The following is a 21,790-nucleotide window of genomic DNA, read 5'->3' as shown; positions in this document are numbered from 1 at the left end:
AATTAATACTAGCCTAATCACAGGATAATTCCCAGTTAATCTCTTTGAACAGTGGGAGGAATCTGGAGCACCCAGAGGAAACCCATATTTTCATGGGGAGAACATACAAACTCCTTACAGAGAATTGAGTCCATGCCACTGGTACTGTAAAGTGTTGTGCTAACCAGTATGCTACCATGCCAATGATTCATGAACTGAATTCCTGAAACTACATCATTATTATCAAGAAAGGAAATGCAGTAAGTTCACAGCAACCCTGTACATCTTTCTGCAGCATAGATTTGATTCTGAGAACCCCAGTGATTTCATGTTTTCTTATTGGATAAAAAATATTTGCAAAATAATACATACTATGTAATTTCTATAAACAAATTCTGTGCAGTTCTAGCAAGAAATAATCTTAAATATTTTTTAAAAAGCCTCATCATTTTCTTGGGTAATTCCCAAGTGTATCACAGTTATTTACCTATCTTTAAAATGTGTTCATGACATTTAACAGTTATTGCAGACAACTAAGGGTCAGAGTCCCACAAATAATAATTGAGATAAATAACACCCTGTTTGGATCAGGTAGAAATAAAGCTCTAGGCATGAAAACGGAAAACACTGCAACATTTGATAGGCAGCATCTGTGGAAGGTAAGACAAAGTAAACATTTCAAATCAAGAAACCTCTGGAATACTAAAAAAAATGAGTTGGTTTTAAATTTCAAGAGGTTGGGATGTAATGGATTGGATAAGGGGGATATCTCTGATGTAGTGAAGCCAGAAATAAGGTGTAGATATTTTTCGGTGAATGGGATAATGGGGTAGTTAGAAAAAGAGAAAACGAACAAGAAGTATGAAATAAGGGTAGTTAGGGAGTGACAACCCAAACAAGGAAGTATAAAAGTTGTTAAATGCAGGGCTGTAGAAACATGCTGCAACTCTATTCTTTGCTAACAGAGTGATTTGAATTGACTTTATTTCTTACATCCTTCATATACATGAGGAGTAAAAATCTTTACATTACTTCTCCATCTAAAAGTGCAATGTGCAAATTATAGTAATTTATAATAAACAGTATGTACAACAGGACAGTCAATATAACATAGAAATACAATTGTATCAGCATGAATTAATCAGTCTGATGGTCTGGTGGAAGAAACTGTCTTGGAGCCTGTTTGTCCTGGATTTTATGCTGCGGTACTGTTTCCCGGATGGTAGCAGCTGGAACAGTTTGTGATCAGGGTGACTCATGTCTCCAATGATCCTTCAGGTCCTCTTTACACACCTGTCTTTGTAGATGTCCTGAATAGTGAGAAGTTCACATCTACAGATGCGCTGGGCTCTCTGCATCACTCTCTGCATGTTCCTGCAATTGATGGAAGTACAGTTCCCATACCAGGCAGTGATACAGCCAGTCAGGATGCTCTCAATTGTGCCCCTGCAGAAAGTTCTTAGGATTTGGGGGCCCATACCAAACTTCTTCAAGTGTCTGAGGTGAAAGAGGTGCTGTTGTGCTTTTTTTTTCCACCACACAGCCGGTATGTACAGACCACGTGAGGTCCTCGGTAATGTGTATGTCGAGGAACTTGAAGCTATTCACCCTCTCAACCCCAGATTCATTGATGTCAATAGGGGTTAGCCCATCTCCATTCCTCCTGTAATCCACAACTAGCTCCTTTGGTTTTGCAAAGTTAAGGGAGAGGTTGTTTTCTTGACATCACTGTATCAGGGTGGTGACTTCTTCTCTGTAGGCTGCCTCATTATTATTTGAGATTATGCCAATCAGTGTAATGCTGTCAGCTAATTTAATTAGCAGATTGGAGCTGTGGGTGGCGACACTGTCATGGGTATACAGAGAGTACAGGAGGGGGCTTATGACAAAGCCCCCTGAGGGGGACCTGTGTTGAGGGTCAGAGGGGCAGAGGGAGGGAGGGAGTCTATTCTTACCACCTGCCGGTGAACTGACAGGAAGTCCAGGATCCAGCTACACAAGGCAGGGTGAAGGATGATGTCTCTGAGCTCTGAGTTTCTTGTCGAGCCTGGTGGGAATTATGGTGTTGAATGCTGAACTGTAGTCCAAGAACAGCATTCTCACATAAGCATCCTTCTTCTCCAGATGTGTAAGGATGGTGTGTAGGGCTGTGACTATTGTGTCATCAGTTGATTGGTTGTGTCAGTAGGTGAATTGTAGGGAGGTCCTGTGTGGGTGGTAGCAAGCTGCAGATGTAACCCTTGACCAGCCTCTCAAAGAATTTGCTTATTATTGAGGTGAGTGCAACAGGGCACCAGTCGTTCAGACATGTTACCTTGGTCTTTTTAGGTACAGGAACAATGTTAGATGTTTTGAAGCAGGAGGGCACTCTACACTGGGAGAGGGAGAGATTAAAAATGTCAGCAAACACACCTGCCAGTTGTGCTGTGCACACTCTAAGTACCTGCTCAGGAATGCCGTCCGGTCCCGCAGCCTTGCGACTGCCCACTCGTTGGAAACACCTGCGTACTTCAGCTTCAGCAATGACCAAGATGCAGGTCGCGTCAGCAGCTCTCCTTGGGGTCTCAGTGTTGGCGACATTGAATCGAGCGTAAAAATGATTTGGCTCCTCTGGGAGAGAGGCAGCAATGTTGGAAACTCCACGTTGGAAACAGTGAGCAATGTTACAGATGGGTGACTTGCAACAACAATGACCAGTTCTAATAGTCAAATCAAGTCAAGTCACTTTTTATTGTCATTTCAACCATAACCAATTGAATAATTACTTTGGTTCTGTCTTCACTAAGGAGGACATAAATAATCTTCCAGAAATAGTAGGGGACAGAGGGTCCAGTGAGATGGAGGAACTGAGCGAAATACATGTTAGTAGGGAAGTGGTGTTAGGTAAATTGAAGGGATTAAAGGCAGATAAATCCCCAGGGCCAGATGGTCTGCATCCCAGAGTGCTTAAGGAAGTAGCCCAAGAAATAGTGGATGCATTAGTGATAATTTTTCAAAACTCGTTAGATTCTGGACTAGTTCCAGAGGATTGGAGGGTGGCTAATGTAATCTCACTTTTTAAAAAAGGAGGGGGAGAGAAACCGGAGAATTATAGACCGGTTAGCCTAACGTCAGTGGTGGGGAAACTGCTGGAGTCAGTTATCAAAGATGTGATAACAGCACATTTGGAAAGTGGAGAAATCATCGGACAAAGTCAGCGTGGATTTGTGAAAGGAAAATCATGTCTGACAAATCTCATAGAATTTTTTGAGGATGTAACTAGTAGAGTGGATAGGGGAGAACCAGTGGATGTGGTATATTTGGATTTTCAAAAGGCTTTTGACAAGGTCCCACACAGGAGATTAGTGTGCAAACTTAAAGCACACGGTATTGGGGGTAAGGTATTGATGTGGATAGAGAATTGGTTAGCAGACAGGAAACAAAGAGTGGGAATAAACGGGACCTTTTCAGAATGGCAGCCAGTGACTAGTGAGGTACCGCAAGGCTCAGTGCTGGGAACCCAGTTGTTTACAATTTATATTAATGACTTGGATGAGGGAATTAAATGCAGCATCTCCAAGTTTGCAGATGACACGAAGCTGGGTGGCAGTGTTAGCTGTGAGGAGGATGCTAAGAGGATGCAGGGTGACTTAGATAGGTTGGGTGAGTGAGCAAATTCATGGCAGATGCAATTTAATGTGGATAAATGTGAAGTTATCCACTTTGGTGGCAAAAACAAGAAAACAGATTATTATCTGAATGGTGGCCGATTAGGAAAAGGGGAGGTGCAACGAGACCTGGGTGTCATTATACACCAGTCATTGAAAGTGGGCATGCAGGTACAGCAGGCGGTGAAAAAGGCAAATGGTATGCTGGCATTTATAGCGAGAGGATTCAAGTACAGGAGCAGGGAGGTACTACTGCAGTTGTACAAGACCTTGGTGAGACCACACCTGGAGTATTGTGTGCAGTTTTGGTCCCCTAATCTGAGGAAAGACATCCTTGCCATAGAGGGAGTACAAAGAAGGTTCACCAGATTGATTCTTGGGATGGCAGGACTTTCATATGAAGAAAGACTGGATGAACTGGGCTTGTACTCGTTGGAATTTAGAAGATTGAGGGGGGATCTGATTGAAACGTATAAGATCCTAAAGGGATTGGACAGGCTAGATGCAGGAAGATTGTTCGCGATGTTGGGGAAGTCCAGAACGAGGGGCCACAGTTTGAGGATAGAGGGGAAGCCTTTTAGGACCGAGATTAGGAAAAACTTCTTCACACAGAGAGTGGTGAATCTGTGGAATTCTCTGCCACAGGAAACAGTTGAGGCCAGTTCATTGGCTATATTTAAGAGGGAGTTAGATATGGCCCTTGTGGCTATGGGGGTCAGGGGGTATGGAGGGAAGGCTGGGGCAGGGTTCTGAGTTGGATGATCAGCCATGATCATAATAAATGGCGGTGCAGGCTCGAAGGGCCGAATGGCCTACTCCTGCACCTATTTTCTATGTTTCTATGTTTCTAACTGCTGGTACAGAACATAGTAAAAATGAGACAATGTTTTCCAGGACCATGGTGCTACATAAACAATACAAAAACTACACTGAACTATGTCAAACAACACAAAAACTACACTAGACTGCAGACCTACCCAAGACTGCATAAAGTGCACAAAACAGTGCGGGCATTACAATAAATAATAAACAAGACAATAGGCACAATAGAGTAGGCACAATAGACAGAGATTGAAAGATATTTGAAGTTTTAGAATTCAGTAGTGAGTCAGGAAGGTTACGAAGTCCCTGGGCAGAATCTGCTGTACAATTGCTTAAGCTTATGTTGGCTTTGTTAGAACAGTGCAGATGGCCACAGATGGATGTCAAAGTGGTAGTAAGATGTAGAATCAAAATGGCAGGCAACAGGAAGCTTTAAATTGCCCCTGTAGACTGAATGCAGGTACTCCCTAAAATAGGAATGTGAGAAATAGCTGAGATGCAGTCAACGGCCCGGTCCACTACGGTGGAGAGCAAAGCATGGTTTGGAAAGAAGGAAGACATCGCAGAGGCACTTGTGTGAACCATCTTGTCAATGGAGTAAATATCGCAGGGAAGGAAACATTAGGAGAAGAATGTAATTCTTCGAGAAGAATACGTGATAGCAAGGATGGTTGAAAGAGCTGTGGGAATGTAGAGATTGATAATGGATCTGTCTGGGTTTGGTATCTTTGCCCCCAGACCAAATAAGTCTTCATCAGGTATCACGTTACGTGATTACCGGAGGAACGGAGACGGGCTCGCCCGATCAACATCAATGGGGCTGCAGTTGAGAGGGCGAGTAGTTTCAAGTTCCCCGGTATACAAATCACCGAAGATCTCACCTGGACTGTGCACACCGGCTGTGTGGCAAAAAAAAAGCACACAACAGTGTCTCTTCTAGCTCAGGCGACTGAAGAAATTCCGCATGCGCCTCCAAATTCTTAAGAGCTTCTAAGGGGGCACAATTGAGAGCATCCTGACTGGCTGTATCACCGCCTGGTACGGGAACTGAACTGCACGAACCTTGATCACTGGGCACTGCAGAGAGCGGTACAGACAGCCAAGCGCATCTGTGGATGTGAACTGAGAACACTTACAGCAGCAGCTGAATAAAGGAAGCCTGGAAGATAATCGGGAACACCAGTCACCCCAAACATAAACTGTTCCAGCTGCTTCCATCTGGAAAACAGTAGCGCAGCATTAAAGCCAGGATCAACAGGCTACGGGCCAGCTTCTTTCTACAAGCCATAAGACTTTTAAATTCATACGTCTGCACATTGCAACAGAGTAATAACGCAAAGATTTTTACTCGCTCACGTTGTGGAACGAATGTAAGATTTAAATAAATTCAATTCCAATACCTTCCTTATCCTACAGATGAGTACACCGGTTAATTGACGAACGTAGTTTACTTTGGGGAGGGAGGGAGGTTCCCTCCCTTACTTTAGTGTGGGTTAATGGTAAACTGAGTGAAAGAATGGGACCAATGGGATTGCTTCCGTGGCAATCAACACAAACTCGGTGTGTCCTTATACAACAATCTTAAATGACTGTTGAGAATTGTGAGAAAAGGATATTTTTAAAGGGAGGTCGTGAGCTCGCAGTGTCCTCTCGATCCGTGTGTCTGCGGGAAAAGTTGGAGCTTTCAGGACTGCGATACAGAGCGGGGTAATGGGCAAAGACGGGTAGGAGGAGAAGGTTCAGAGGGTATTGTGCGGTGGAGCAGATTCAGGGGACAGGTTCGAGTAATGACATTCCTGTGTGAAGGGCGAGACTGAATGGTGGTAGATGTCAAGATCGCCGTTCCTTCACCAGTCCCGTTTGCACAGCTCAACCTGAAATCACGTCTTGAACCCCGGCGAACCAGCCCTGCAGGAATTCGTCCAAATTTAAGCAACTGTCAATTCGTTGTTTAAAACAAAGTGATCTAGTGGACGGAGGCAATACGATGTGAGACTTGGAATGGAGAAGTGAGACAGACGGCGTGCCAGTTCCACGGGCTGTTTGTGATCCACCCTGTGACATCTCAAGGAGATGATGAGTCTGTATTTAAGAACTGTTCTCTCTTGCTGGGATTGCATTTAGTCCTTTCATTCGGCTCAATCGGAGCAACAGGTTGGCGGCAGCGAAGTTGCCCGCTCCCCGCGCTCGCCCGGTTTCTCCGGGTTTGGGTGTGCCTGCCCAGCACCGGTCGGGGGTGTGCTGCGGTGGATCGTAGCCTATCCCTTCTCTGACTGTTCGATTGCATCAACCCACGAAGCACCCACCCCTCCCCACAGAGATTAAAAGAACCGGGAGCTGCCGCGCTGCCGGAGTCTAGCTGCTCCACTTCAGTGCAGCAGAGGGAAGTCGTTCCCTTCCCTTGGCACCACCGGAGATTGGTGGGCGCACGGCGCTGCCGGGATGGGAACACTGACACCGAACTTCACTGGACTCTGGGGAAACGGCAGCCAGGACAGCGGATACACCCAGAAGGGACCTTCCCCGGAGATACCTACCTATGGGAACAACACTAATATATTCGTGCAGCCCTTCTGGCAGATCGCGCTCTGGTCCATCACCTACGGCTCGGTTGTGGCAGTAGCCGTCTTCGGCAACCTCGTTGTCATCTGGATCATCTTGGCTCACAAGAGGATGCGGACGGTGACCAATTATTTCCTGGTCAACCTCGCCTTCTCGGACGCCTCTGTGGCCGCCTTCAACACCTTGATCAATTTCATTTATGCCGTTCACAACGACTGGTATTTCGGAGAGACTTACTGCCGCTTCCACAACTTCTTTCCCATCGCCGCCATGTTCGCCAGCATCTATTCCATGACAGCTATTGCTGTGGACAGGTAACCCCGCCAGCCAGCGTCAGACACACAGGTCTGGCACCCCTTCATGTATAGGGGTAGTTTATGTCCTCAAGATCTAAAGTAGCCTCTCAATGCAAGACCTCAGGGTATGTCTCGGGGGTCAGTTCCTGATGCTGTACTGGGTCCATAGCATGCGAATGGGTGGGGCAAACCAGGACTACCAAAGGGGGTAGTTGGAGGTGAGGGGTGGGGAGGGTGGTTCGAGATCGTCCTCAAAGCATTTGCTAGGGCGAAATTAGATCGTATTTGGTCACATACGTGTCCAAAATAGCACTGCAAGTATATTTAAAATTCCAGTCCTCCTGGGCTACTGAAGAAGGAGCGCAGATGGTTTCTGCAGTTATCCGGACGCCGCCACTGACTGATACACACCGACGACAGTTGGGTCGTTGGAAATTCTTGTAACTCGGTGATCTCGACAACAAGTTTTTGAAACTTCATCCTAAAGTATTGCCCGATCCGCAGCCCTTTCACCACGCTTAGATAGCCCTAATTGTGATCAAGTTACAATCCGTCAGCAAGTGAGTACTTTTACCAGACCCGAGTGGAAGAGGTTGGGTAGAGCTGCCGCCTCCGCGCCGGTGACCCAGGGTTAGTTCTGACCGCCCGCGCTGTCTGCCGGAGAGTTCTTCCTTAGGTGGGTAGGTACACGAATCAGGGTTTGCGAGAGAGAATAATAGTTGACAGGGGAAACGTAATGCCAATAAGTGCGAGGTGATGCACTTGGTGAAATGTCAAATAGAGATAGAACATATACAGTAAATGGCAAAGCCCCAAGGAATGACCAGTTACATCTGAAAGTCCGGGTCCATCATTTCCTGAAAGCGGTAGCACGAGTCAATAGGCTGGTGAAGGCATATGGCAAGCTTGCCCAGAGGTGTGGCATACAATTTGGGATGTTAGTTTACAACTTTACTATGCACTGGTATGGCTTCATTTGGAGTATTTTGTGCAGTTCAGCGTGCCACGTTAGAGAAAGGATATTGCATTGGAGAGATTACAAAGCAGAGTCACCGGGATATTCCTCAGATTGAATGATTTTAGTTATGGAGAAAGGAGAGGTATGTTTTCACTGAAGGATCGGGGCTGAAGGGCAACCTGATAGACATCTGGTATATAAAATTACAAGAGGCGTGGGTAGAATCAATAATTAGAATCTCCTCCCCTCCCCCCCCCCACACACACCGCACACCTCCACTCCAGTGTGGGTATCAAAAACAAGTGGCAGTAGTTTTAAGAGAAAGATGAAGGAGATTTAGAAGGATTGAGGAGTAAGATTTTTGTACAGAGAGTGGTTGATATCTGGATTCACTGCCAGGGGAAATGGTGGCATCAAACATAATCACTACATTTAGGAGATGTAAAGACAGGCAGAATAGGGAGAGAGAGAGAATGAGATAGAGAGTGACAGAGTGTGTGTGAGTGAGAACGAGTGACAGAGTGTGAGAGAGTGAGTGAGAGTGTGTGAGAGAGATTGAGTGTGTGTGTGTGTGTGTGTGTGTGTGTGTGAGTGTGTGAGAGACTGTGTGAGAGGGAGTGTGTGTGTGAGAAAGAGTGAGAGAGAAAGAGAACAAGAGAGTGTGTGTGAGAGAGAGTGAGAAAGTGCGAGTGAGAGAGAGAGTCTGTGTGTGTGTGTGTGTGTGTGTGTGTTGGAGAGAGAAAGAGAAGGCAACATGCTGAGTTCCTCCAGCATTTTGTATGTGTTGCAACTAAACTGCATTATTTGGAAAAGGGGATAAAAACATAATGGAAACGTGATCTGGAGAGGTTTCTGGAAACTGGATGATGATCTTATCTGAAATGTAAACAGGAAAGAATAGTGGAGTGAGCAAAAATTTCGAGGCTGATAACCTTGTACTGTATTACAACTCTCCAGTTCTGCCATAAACTGGAAAGGCTAGTTATTTAATATTGAAGTTCTTGTTAAGCACCAAGGACTATCATATGCCTCCATGGAAGATTAGGTGCTGTTCCCCAGACTTATTTTATGCCTTGTCAGAATGGTGTAAGAGATCAAAAGCAGATCAGAATGGGAGCAAGATGGCGAATTCAAATGAAAAGCAGCTGGAAGCTCAGAGCCACCCTTTCAGACCAAACAGAAATGTTCTGCAAAGTGGTCACTCAATTTATGTTTGTTTTTTTTTCATACTTTGAGCACAGGAATAAGGAGAGCTTTCATTCCATGAACGGAGGCCATTGTATCTCCTGCTGTTGTATGAGGAATTGCTGAGAGAAGTAGGAATTAGTGTGGATATCAGACTGAGACAGAGAGTTGTGGAAGGAACCGAATGCTGAAGGGGAAAGGTATGTCTTGAGGGCCTCAGGATATTACGTTCCAGCAATCTACGCGATATACAAGCCAGGGTAGTATGATATAGACAGCAAGCTGTTGTCCATGTAGCAGGCTTCCCATTTCCAGGCAGCTAATGAATTCAAAGGACCAGCAGAGACCAGTACAGTTTGGCACCAGCAGCGTCACAGCAGTCAACGTAGGACTGCCTTAGGGACTCCAGCTCCAAATTTTTCTAAAGTGTTTACTCCCGAAGCCTTCCCTGTGAGAGGGTATAGTTGCAAGGCAGCGGAGGTTTAAGATCAGAGATTTCCTTCTCCTAGATGAGCTGCCAACCATGGTTGAAGAGCCCCATCTGCTCGAAGTGTCTGGTCTTTTGGCATCAGTACCGCGTCTTTGTTGCTTCTCCTGTCAGTAGAAATGGTTCCAGTGGGCTTAGTAGCTAAGCCACATGTGAAGGCCAGGAGCTGGAGCTGGTTGTCAGAGACCATTTGAGATGCACGCCATTGGAAACATTTAATAGTTAGTGTGAGCTTATCCCTATTAGCAAACGGCTAGAACAATCTTAAGGAACCAAGAGAAAATGTAAAGAGAGCAAATGTAAGTAATTTGATGAATACACTCATGGGAAAATCCACCAAATATATTACAACCCTTTGTAACGTCATCAGCATCATCATCTGACAATAAAATCATCCATCTGGAACATTACATTTAACTTGAGAAAGAATATTTAAGTAATTAAAGACGAAACCAATTTAGCAAGTGATGAGTTGACAGGGGTGAAATTAAATTGGTAGGGAAAGCAAAGTAAATACAGTGATCCAAGGAAGTTAATTTGAGGAAACCTAAAACAGCAAAATAATCTTAGGCGACACTAAACTACTATGGAGAGAATAATAAAAACTCTTCACCCAAAAATGTCAGCAGAATATGTTCTCCCGCCTCAAAAGGCTGTGAATATTGCAACAACTGGAGCTTCCATGGCTGAGGAAGACGGATAGATTTTAGAGTTGTCCAATACAAACAAATGTACTGATAGTAATCAAAAGGGGACTTGAGAAAAATGGTTGACATCTTTGTGAGAGATTAGTTCAGGCAGGTATTGCTGCAACATTTAAGAAGTATCTTGAAGAGGACTTGAAACATTATGGGATAGAGCGTGGCATCGGAGTCATTACAACGGGGAGTGGTGATGAACATGTCAGGCTAAGTTAGGTACAGACAGTAAGTTAGTATAGATAGGTAGAGATGGTAAGTTAGTATAGATATGTACAGACGGTAAGTTAGTATGGATAGGTAGAAACAGTAAGTTAGTATAGATAGATAGAGATGGTAAGTTAGTATAGATGGTAAGTTAGTATAGATATGTACAGACGGTAAGTTAGTATGGATAGGTAGAAACAGTGTTAGTATAGATAGATAGAGATGGTAAGTTAGTATAGATGGTAAGTTAGTATAGATAGGTACAGACAGTTGACGTGGACCAAGAGGGGTAAAGGACCTGTTTTAGTGCTCTGGGACTCTTCTCGCTATATTGTTAGCCTCAGTATTACAGTGTTTGAACAGAATCCAGCAATTCCTTCCCTGTGTTCAAAGAAATCTGTTCTGCAATTAGAAGCACAGTGCCCATCCCATGGTCTGCAGCTACTGTGATAACAATCAGTAAACATGGGTGGAGTGTCATAATTATATTGGTTGCTTGTGTCTCATGATTAGTTCTGGTTTCAAGTAATTTCTTCTTCCACCCTGCCTCGAAGTATTCTGCTTTGTATTTAACTATCAGCTTGGCTGGTTGGGCTGTTAAATTATGCAATACAGACTTGCAGTGACAACAATATCTGACATCGTCTCCTGCCTGTGCATGGTATATCATGCACTGAACAACGGCTGTATCTTTTACTGTAATTTTACTTAAAGTAAATAAAGCAGTAGTAGGTTCTGGACTTTGTAATGTTAGTGACAGTCAACAAACTGATATTGAAAAGGAATGGTGACACAACTTCAAATCAATAAATTGCAAAAAATCTTTCAATTTATGAACAGTTGTGTGTAACAACTGTCAGCTAGTTGATACAACTTAACTTTAAAATTTTATACAGCCAAGTAAATGTATTAGCTATAATATTTGCATTCTTTATTTTGTGTCTAATGAATAGACATAAAATATGCAACATCTGTGCAAGACTCTCGGGAAGAAATTCCCAAGCAGGAAGCAATGTTGCAATATAATAAAACAATTACTTTAGCAAATAATACCACTCCGTTAACTGAGAGCAGCAGAGAAGGAAATGGATCATCAAACTACAATATTCTTTAGCATAAATAACCAGTTGCAAAACAGCTTCCACTTAGTTGGTGCTTCAAAGCTGTCAAGGTACAAGATTTAAATCTTTGCCATACATAGAGCTGTATATCATTACTGCAAGTGTTTGGAGGAGGAAGGTGCTGGAAGTGCAGCTTCCAAACTCACAGCAAGGTAACAGATGTCCTTTTTAATCCCCTGCTGTATTTCTCTACTGAGATATGTATATCCTACTTTGATAAAACAACTGCCTTGATATTGCCCTGGATTTATTTCTTCAGCTATAAAACAAAGTTCATTCACTTTCCCATTTATAACATTTGATTGCTATTGGACATCAGGTTCTTGGTTCCATCATCAACGAAGTAACCAACGTGAGTGAAGAATTCACAGACTAAAATCATGAAGGGCAAATTTTAATTAACATTTCATATATTATCCGCAAAATAATAATGTAATGTACATTACATTAACATAGAAACTGAAATGATATTTTTCACATTTAATAATTCTTTGGAACACTTAATGGAGAGAATTGTAATTAAAATATATTCTAGCAGCTTTTGTGAGCAATGATTTGTTAATCATAATTTTCACTTAGTGACCCAGTTAAAAACATGCTTGATTTCATAGAAATGTCTGAATTAGGAGAGTGAAGTCCAGTTGATCCTTCGAGTCTGCTTTGCTCTTCCATTTAAAAGGTTCATTGTGGCTGATCTGACCAGAAGCTCAATTCTGCATTGCATTCCCATCTGCCTAACCCCAACCCTAACCCTAACCCTTTGTCCAAAAATTCTGACTTCACCATTCTTTGGGGTAAAATAGTCCAAAGATTTACAAGCATCCTCACAGAAAAAGAAATGGCCTCATTTGCTTATAGCGGTCGATGCCTTGTTTTTAAACATGATTTATGAATGATCACTACACAAGGAAACACCTTGTCATTTACCCTATGATCATGATTTTGTATCACTGCATCTAGGCAAGGATGCTAATTTGCTGTTATTAGCTCCATTCATTACAATACTGTGAAGCTACAGTTACTGTACCCAGTGGACTTGTCAAAATTTAAATCTGTGTATATAAAGTACTTTTATTCACATTAGTGTGCTGAGCAACTTGGAAGAAAGCTCTTGAGATGTAGTTTTCCCATGGCTGAAAGGAAGTTCTGAGATGTGGCATTCTCAGGATCTTGTCTCCATCAAATGACTTCTCACTCTTCTGAATTCCAGAAGGTGCAAGTTGAGCCTCTCCAGCCATTCCTCATAGCCCACTTATTGCACGTATAGGTTATTTTCAGGTTACGCATGGAGACATCCACAAGTTGGTTTTGTCCATAATATGGAAAAATACACAAAATCGCAAAATAGTTTAGAGCAGTCCTACAACTTTGATGACAAGTATCCTGGAGTAAAATTGATGGATAACGAGAGAAAAGAACATAGCTCCAGAAATCCCAATATTTGGTAAATATGGACAGTAACACACAAGATATTTAGAGAAAGGGTATTGAAGGGAGATTAAGATGACAGAAGTGAATGATAAAATATTGGGCTATCTCAGGATAAAGGGCAGTCATATTACATTAGAGTGAGTATACAGTTTAGTAGAAAGGTTTGATCCTACCTATTCATCAGTGTCTGCCTGTGCTGCTCTGTGACCACACTCCTTATGACCAAGTGTTCTCAGTGTCATCTGTGAGCACTGAATAATGATTAGCACTCAAATGACAATTGTCAAACCCATATTAGATTTTGGACAGCCTTTGAATGTCAAGGGCCATTTAACCATTTATTGGTCTTAGTATTGGTTTATTATTGTCACACATACCAAGATACAATGAAAAGATTGTCTTGCATACTCTTCATACAGATCAAATCATTACACAGTGCACCTAGGTAGAATAAGGTGTAGCAATACAGAACGAAGTGTAAAACCCAGAGAGTAAGTGCGGAGCAGGTAAATAATAAAGTGCAAGGTCATAATGAGGTGGATTGTGAGGTCAAGAGTCTATCTTATCATATAAGAAGTCCTCTCAGGAGTCCGATAGAAACTGTTCTTGAGTTTGATGTTATATGCTTTCAGGCTTTTGTATCTTCTTCCCGATGGGAATTAGACGAAGAGGGAATGTCCAGGGTGGATGCTGGCTGCTTCACCGAAACAGCACAAAGTACAGACAAAGTTCATACAGGGGGAAAGGAATAAACAATTTTAAATAGTTTTAATTAAAATTCTAAGAAACATACAGCACAATTCAGGCCCTTCAGCCCACAATGCTGTGCCGAATGTCCTTACTTTAGAAATTGCCCAAGGTTACCCATTGCCCTCTATTTTTCTAAGCTTCATGTACCTATCCAGGCGTCTCTTAAGAGACCCTATTGTATCTGCCTCCACTACCATCACCAGCAGCCCATTCCACGCACTCACCACTCTCTGCGTAAAAAAACTTACCCCGACATCTCCTCTGTACCTACTTCCAAGCACCTTAAAACTGTGCCCTCTCGTGCTAGCCATTTCAGCCTTGGGTAAAAGCCTCTGACTATCCACACAATCAATGCTTTTCTTCATTTTAAATACCTCTATCAGATCACCCCTTATCCTCTAACGCTCCAAGGAGAAAAGGCCGAGTTCATTCAATCAATTCTCATAAGGCATGCTCCCCAATCCAGGCAACATCCTTCTAAGTCTCCTCTGCACCCTTTCTATGTCTTCCACATCCTTCCTGTAGTGAGGCGACCAGAACTGAGCACAGTATTCCAAGTGGGGTCTGACCAGGGTCCGATATAGCTGCAACATTACCTCTCTGCTCCTAAACTCAATGCCACGGTTGATGAAAGCCAATGCACATATGCCTTCTTAATCACACAGTCAACCTGCATAGCAGCTTTGAGTGTCCTATGGACTCAGACCCCAAGATTCCTCTGATCATTCGCACTGCCAAGAGTCTTACCATTAATACTATATTCTACCATCATATTTGACTACCAAAATGAACCACCTCACACTTATCTGGGTTGAACTCTCTCTGCCACTTCTCAGCCCAGGTTTGCATCCTATTGATGTCCTGCTGTAACCTCTGACAGCCCCCCACATTATCCACAACACTCCTAATCTTTGCACCATCAGCAAATTTACTAACCCATCCACCCACTTCCTCATCCAGGTCATTTATAAAAATCATGAAGAGAAGGGATCCCTGAGGCACACCACTGGTCACCATGCAGAATATGACCCGTCTACAACAACTCTTTGCCTTCTGTGGGCAAGCCAATTCTGAATCCACGAAGCAATGCCCTCTTGAATCCCATTCCTCCTTACATTCATCAAAACGCTAAATGGCATTAAGCAATGCAAATAATTATGCACTTAAGATTTTTTAATGACTTTTTTTTCAATTGAAGTTGACAACTTCATTTGAATTCAGATGTCTCAGCAGGAATAAAAGTGCTAAGTCTCCAGGGCCAAATAGGATCCCTGATGCTATGGGAAGCAAAGGAGAAAATTGCTGAGACCATGGTAGAGATATTTAATAACAAGGCAGAGAGAATGTAGGTGTTAGAATTTGGAACAAAAATACAGAAGACTGAAAAAATTCAGCATGTCAAACACCATCTGTGGGAGCAAAAGGTGTAAGTTAATATTTTGGTGTCAAAACTTTGTTTCAGGACTGAGGAGAGATTGCCTCTATATAGAAAACGAGTGAGAGGTGGGGCAGAGGCTAGTAATGGAATCAGATTGGAAAGGGATGATGGCTGGATGGAAACTGGCTAGGGAGAGAGGTAACTGGGAGCAGTGTACAAGCAAAGAAGAAAATTAGATGATCAGATGAGTTTGTGTGGAAGGAGAGCACCAAAGGTGTGAGTTACCTGAAATTGGAATATGAGATGATGTTCCAAGTTTCACTAGGGGTTACTCCATAGAAATGGGGAAGGCAGAGGACAGACAAGTCATTGCAGAAGTTGGCCGAAGAATTGAAATGACATCTAACTAGAATCGTGAGGTGGCTGCTGAGGAAAGTGCGCAGGTGCTCCACAAAATAGACATCTAGTCTTACGGTTGGTTTCACCAATGTAGAGACCACATCGTGAGCATCTACAATAGATTAATTTGGGACAGATGCTGTTGAATCTCTGCTTCACCTTGAAGGGCTGTTTAGTCCCTGGATGGAGGTGAAGAGGTACCTCCTATGGTTGCAGAAGAAAGTGCCAGTGGATGGGTAGAAGTGGGAGAAGAGAGATGAGGAGAAATGAAGTCATGAAAGGAGTGGCCACTGTGGAAAGCAGTAAGGGGTTGAGGGAGAGATCAAAGCTGGTACAGGTAAATCTGAGATTAGGGTGGAAGGTGGTGGCAAAGATGATGAAATTGATGAGTTCCGCCGACGACCTTCAGCAGAGCTTGAGATCAGGTGAGCCGTTGCTTGTGGTGGGTAAGTATGAGATTTAAAGTGAGTGGGAGTGGGACCTGTCAGGATTTTTGATGATGCTTGATGTTAAGCGAGTTGTTACATGTGGTGATTAAGACGGAGTTTTAAAAAGGGAGCAGCACGTGTTGGGAATTTTGGCAGAGCTTTAGATGATTTGGCTTATTAGGTACTTGGCAGGAGCCAAAAGTGAGTAGTTAGGTTTAAGTCAAGAGGTCATTGTTGCAGTGGGCTAGTGTAAGTCTGGAGCAGAGGCTTTGGCGAGGAGAGGCTTCTTTCTTTCTTTTTATTCTTATTTCTGCCTTCCATTTTAATTTTATTTTTAATTCTGCCTTCTATTGCATTCCTGAAGAAGAGTCTTGGCCCAAAACAGCAACTGTTTATTCATTTCCATTGATGCTGCCTTTCTTTTTATTCTTATTCTAGGTTTCTTTCTTTTTATTCTTATTGCACAGTAAGAGTAGTGGGAATGACAGTCAGGATAGTGGAATACTCCTCTCCTGGGATGTGGTAAGACCTCCAGTATTTCTGACAACTACACCTGCAGGAAGTGCATCCAGCTGGAGCTTCATGCAGACTGTTAGGGAACTGGAGCTGGAGTCGGAGTTGGATGAACTCTGGATCATTGCAGAGGCTGAGGGATTGATTTCCTGGACATACAAAGAGGTAGTTATGCCTATGTACAGGACATGGGTAATTGAGTGACTATCAGGAGAGAGAAAGGTAGATAGTATCCCTTTGGCTGTTCCAATTTAAGGCAAATTGGCAAATTGGCAAATTGGCAGATTTGTGTTGATAATAGAAGACAGATAGTGGTTGTGAACTGTAGTGTACCATAAGCATTAGTGCTGGGGCACTTGTCGTATATGGTAATAACGTAGATATGAATATATGAGGTATAATTAATACATTTGCAAATGACACAAACGTTAGTAGGTTTGTTGGTTATGACGAGGATAATCTTGCATCACAGAATGATATTGATCATTTAATAAATTGGGCGGGCCAATGGCAAATGGAATTTAATTTGGAAAAGTACGAAGTCATATATTTTTGCAAGTCTAACAAGGTTATGGCCTGCCAAAGGTTATCATATATGGCAGGAGTCTAGAGAGAATTGCAGAGTAAAGTTACAATGGTGTACAAATCAGTAGCTCCTGAATGAAGCAGCATAGGTGGAAAATTTGATGAAGACGACATACGCTATTTGTCTTCAGTAGGAGAGGCAGAGTATATAAGAGAATGGAGGCAATTTGCAATGTGTAAATGTCTGATTCGTCTACAGCTGGACTGTTGTACACAGTTCTGGTTACTACACTATAGGAAGGATGTGATTGCACAACGGAAGCTCTAGAAAGAATTGACCAGGATATTGCCAGGGACACCATTTCAATTATGCGAAGAGACTGGAGAAATTGATATATTTACCTTAGATCAGCGGAAGCTGGTGAATGTGGCTTTCTGACTAAAGTATACAAAGTTATGACAGGAATAGGCAGGGTGGAGAGCAAAGTTCACCTTTCAACTTCTAGCTAGCCTCCCTCCCCTCTCCCCATCTTTTAATTCTGGCATCTTCTGCCTTCCATTTCATTCCTGAAGAAGGATCTTGGCCCAAAACAGCAGCTGTTTATTCATTTCCATTGATGCTGCCTGACCTGCTGAGTTCCTCCAGCATTTTGTGTGTCTTAAATTAAACCGTTTTGTCTAAGTTTGATGAAAATTGCCTTTGTCTTGAGATCATGACCTTTGTAAATCCAAGATAGATTCTGTAGCAATAGACCAATTGCCAATATACTGATAGGATCTTCCATTTTGAGATACATGGGCCATTTTATTACAGTTTAAGAGTTGGAATCCTTCCTTGTTTGAATTGAACCAATTTTTCAAACTGGCTGTATGGGAAAATTCCATTATATTTGCATAATCAGGAATAAAGCCATTTGGACCCAGTGCAATAACTTAAATGTAATGAACTTCATTGATCTCAATGGATTACAGGGCCATCATTGTTACCACAGTTTTAGCAGTTTTTATGTTCCTTTGTAAGCAATGTCATTTACTTAGGTAATTTGGAGTTGGTGTTCAACCTCAGTCATTTGATATACTCACATTACATGGCCCCTTATTATACTTGTTCTTACATTTTGGTAGAGAGGCTGAGGATTCTTTAAAAATGGACTTTTTCACTGGCAAACCTGCTGTGTTCAAATTGTTACCCATTACTCTATCCCAAGTCTTATTTATGGTAATGTTTAAACAGGCTTTACCTGTCAATAGTTTTATTACTAACCAACAATTTCATACATAATACAATGACTTTAAATCTTTTCCTTCTTGGCAAATTTGGAATTAGAACCTGGATTTTAATTTTGAGAATTAAAACCTCAAATTCCTTTACAGTTTTTTAAAAAATACTATTCTTACAAGGAACTGAATTAGGCTCTAGAGAACTAGCATCGTGTATGCTACCTGAAATAGAATGCACCCTTTATTTTCCAAATTGCCTTCATTAAGCACATTGGCGGCATTGCAGTATTACTAACTCTGGAGTGTCTGCCGTAAGAGTGGCTTTCGAGGGCTGGAAATGCTGTGTCCTGGTTGTAAGTGCTGAAGATTTGTCTTCAAAATCTTTGGCAAGAAGGATAAACAGTGGCAAGCTAAGGTCTTTTACTGCCCTCTGCAGTCTTGGTGAATAAAGGCAGAGAGGGCAAACTCTGCAGGATGTAGGAGATCAGAGAGACTTCCAGTGTCCCAGCTAACTATACTTGTGGGTCGTGTGTCAAGCTACATCAAGTGGCATGAATTAAGGTGGCCACACCTAATGTGCAGGCAGCAGGTAGTTGGGTGACCACCAAGAAAGGTAGCGAGGGTGGGCCGGGAGTGCAGGATTGCCCTGTGGCCACTTTCCTCAATAATAAGTACAGTATATCATCTGGGAATTGCTGAAGGAGAGGACCTTTCAGAGGAAATCGTCAGCCAGGCCTGTGGCTCAGTAACTAGCTTTGCTGCACAATGGGGAGTGTGGCAACCAGGATAATTGACCATAAGACAAAGGGGCAGAATTAGGCCACTTGGCCCATCGAGTTTGCTCTGCCATTCCATCATGGCTGATCTATTATCCCTCTCTGCCCCATTCTCCTGCCTTCTCCCTGTGACCATTGACACTCTAACTAATCAAGAACCTATCAACCTCTGCTTTAAAAATACTCAGTGACTTGGTCTCCACAGCCATCCATGGCAAAGAATTCCACAGATTCACTACCTTCTGGCTAAAGAAATCCCTTTTTATTTCTGTTCTAAGTGGACATCCCTCTACTCTGGTGCTGTGCCCATTGGTCCTAGACTCACCCACTATAGGAAACATCATTTTTATCTTCTCCCTCTCAAACTGCAGGGTGATTTCTATCATATTATGATGTCTGTCTCCTAAAGGATCCTTAACCTTAAGCTCCCTGATCAAATCTGGTTCATCACACAAAACCAAATCCATAATTAACTTTCCTCCAATGGGCTCCGCTGTAAGCTGCTCTAAAAAGGCATTCTACAAATTCCCTTATTTGGGATCTGGCATCGAACTGATTTTCCAAATCTACTTGTATATTGAAATCCCCTATGGGTATCATAACATTGCCCACATTGCATGCCTTTTCTATTTCTTATTGGAATTTATACAGTATCCCATATCCTGGCTACTGTTTGGGATCCTGTATATAACTTCCATCAGGTTCTTTTTACGCTTGCAGTTTCATGACTCTACTCACAAGGATTCTTTATCTCTGATCCCAGATTTTCAGTTTTTACCATCAGAGCCACCCCACCCCCACTGCCTACCTGTCCCTTTCATACAAGATGTATCCTTGGATGTTAAACTCCCAACAATGATCTTCTTTCAACATCCTCTTTGTGATGAACCACATACTCTAACTGCGCTACAAGATCATCTACCTCTACACTGCATTCATTCAAATATAACATCTACATTGCTGTATTCATCACCTTTTACAACTTTGGCCCCATGTTACACTGCTACTCAGTTCTGCCCTATCATCTGCCTAACCTTCCTCACAGCCTCACTACACACTGCACCATCTTGTATACCGACTGCCCTGTTCTCAGCCCTATCCCTCCAGTTCTCATCCCCCACCAACTTAGCTTAAACCTTCCTCAACAGCTCGAGCAAATCCGCCTGCAAGGATGTTGGTTCCCCTTGGATTCAGCTGTAAAGTCCTTTTTCTACGGGTCATACCTCCCCAGAAAACATCCCAATGATCCAGAAATCTGAAAACCTCCCCTCTACACCACTTAATCATCCGTACTCTCATCATATTCATGCCTTGACTAACAGTGATTACTACCTTGGAGGTCCTGCTCTTCAGCCTCCTCTGTAACGCCTTTATACTCACTGTTCAGGACCTCTTCCCTATTTTTTACCTATGTCATTCATGCCAATGTGCACCACGACCTTTGGTTACTCACCCCGCTTTTGAGATCTGCTACAGCCACTCTGAGACATCCTGTACCCTAGAACTTGGGAGGGAACACACCATCCCGGCTTCTCTTTTACAGCTATAGATCTGCAGTCCATCCTCCAACACTCTATTTCCTACTACTATCGCTGTGCCTGATTTTACCCTTCCTGCTGAGCATCACAGCTGGTCACAATGCCATGGGCCTGGCTGCTGCTGCTGTGCCCTGATAGGTCATCCCCCAGCAATGTTCAAAGGGTAAAACTTGTTCCTAAAGAGAATTAACTTCTTACTCCTGTTACTTCTCCTGGTGGACACCCATTACCATCTGAAGACTGCGATCTTGGTATGACCACCTCAGTAAAAGTCTCTTCTATGAAGTTACTAGCCTCCCGGTTGGTCTTGAGTGCCTCTAGCTCCACCTCCAGTTCCGTGATTTGTCAGCAGCAGCTGCACTTCCTGCAGATGTAGTCATCAGGGAGACTGTTAATTACCCTGACATCCCACATCTCACAGGAGCAGCCTACACTGCCTGAACTACTATCCTGCCAACACTTGTTATACCTCTAACTTCTCAAACTTTACTTCTAGCCTTAGTCATAGAGATTAAGTTCTAGCCTTAGTCAATGTGATAGTTGTAGTGATGGGAGTTTTGATAGCCTTGGTTTCAGGAGATTCTGTGGCCACAAATGAGGCTTCACAATGGTATACTCAAGGATATCTTTGAATGGTTACAGATCATTCTGAAAGCGGGGAGTATCATCGGTCATTCAACACATTGGTACCAACAAAATAGGTTGCAAAAGGGAGGAGGCCCTGCAAAGTGTATGTAGGGATTTAAGGAGAAGGCTAAAAGCATCGCTTCAGGCCAATGAATTCTGGACTACTCTCTGTGCCACATGATAATGAGGTTTGTTTGTAAAGTTGGATAAGTTTATGAATGGGAGGGGTATGTATGGATATG

At 42.9% G+C, this 21,790-nt stretch overlaps 1 protein-coding gene across 2 annotated transcripts in view; it reads left to right on the top strand.

Annotated features, from left to right (window-relative positions):
- The first annotated feature begins 6,813 nt into the window (after positions 1–6,813).
- LOC140211749 (neuromedin-K receptor-like) overlaps positions 6,814–21,790 on the top strand; it is a 68,873-nt gene continuing 53,896 nt past the window's right edge. For both annotated transcript variants that reach the window (XM_072281884.1, XM_072281883.1), the window contains exon 1: positions 6,814–7,324. In XM_072281884.1, the coding sequence (XP_072137985.1) occupies positions 6,891–7,324 (434 nt within the window). In that variant the 5' untranslated portion in view covers positions 6,814–6,890. The remainder of the gene's footprint in view (positions 7,325–21,790) is intronic.

The sequence above is a fragment of the Mobula birostris genome, chromosome 17 (assembly GCF_030028105.1).
Source record: "Mobula birostris isolate sMobBir1 chromosome 17, sMobBir1.hap1, whole genome shotgun sequence".
NCBI classification, from domain to species: domain Eukaryota; kingdom Metazoa; phylum Chordata; class Chondrichthyes; order Myliobatiformes; family Myliobatidae; genus Mobula; species Mobula birostris.
This window is presented reverse-complemented; position numbering and strand designations above follow the sequence as displayed.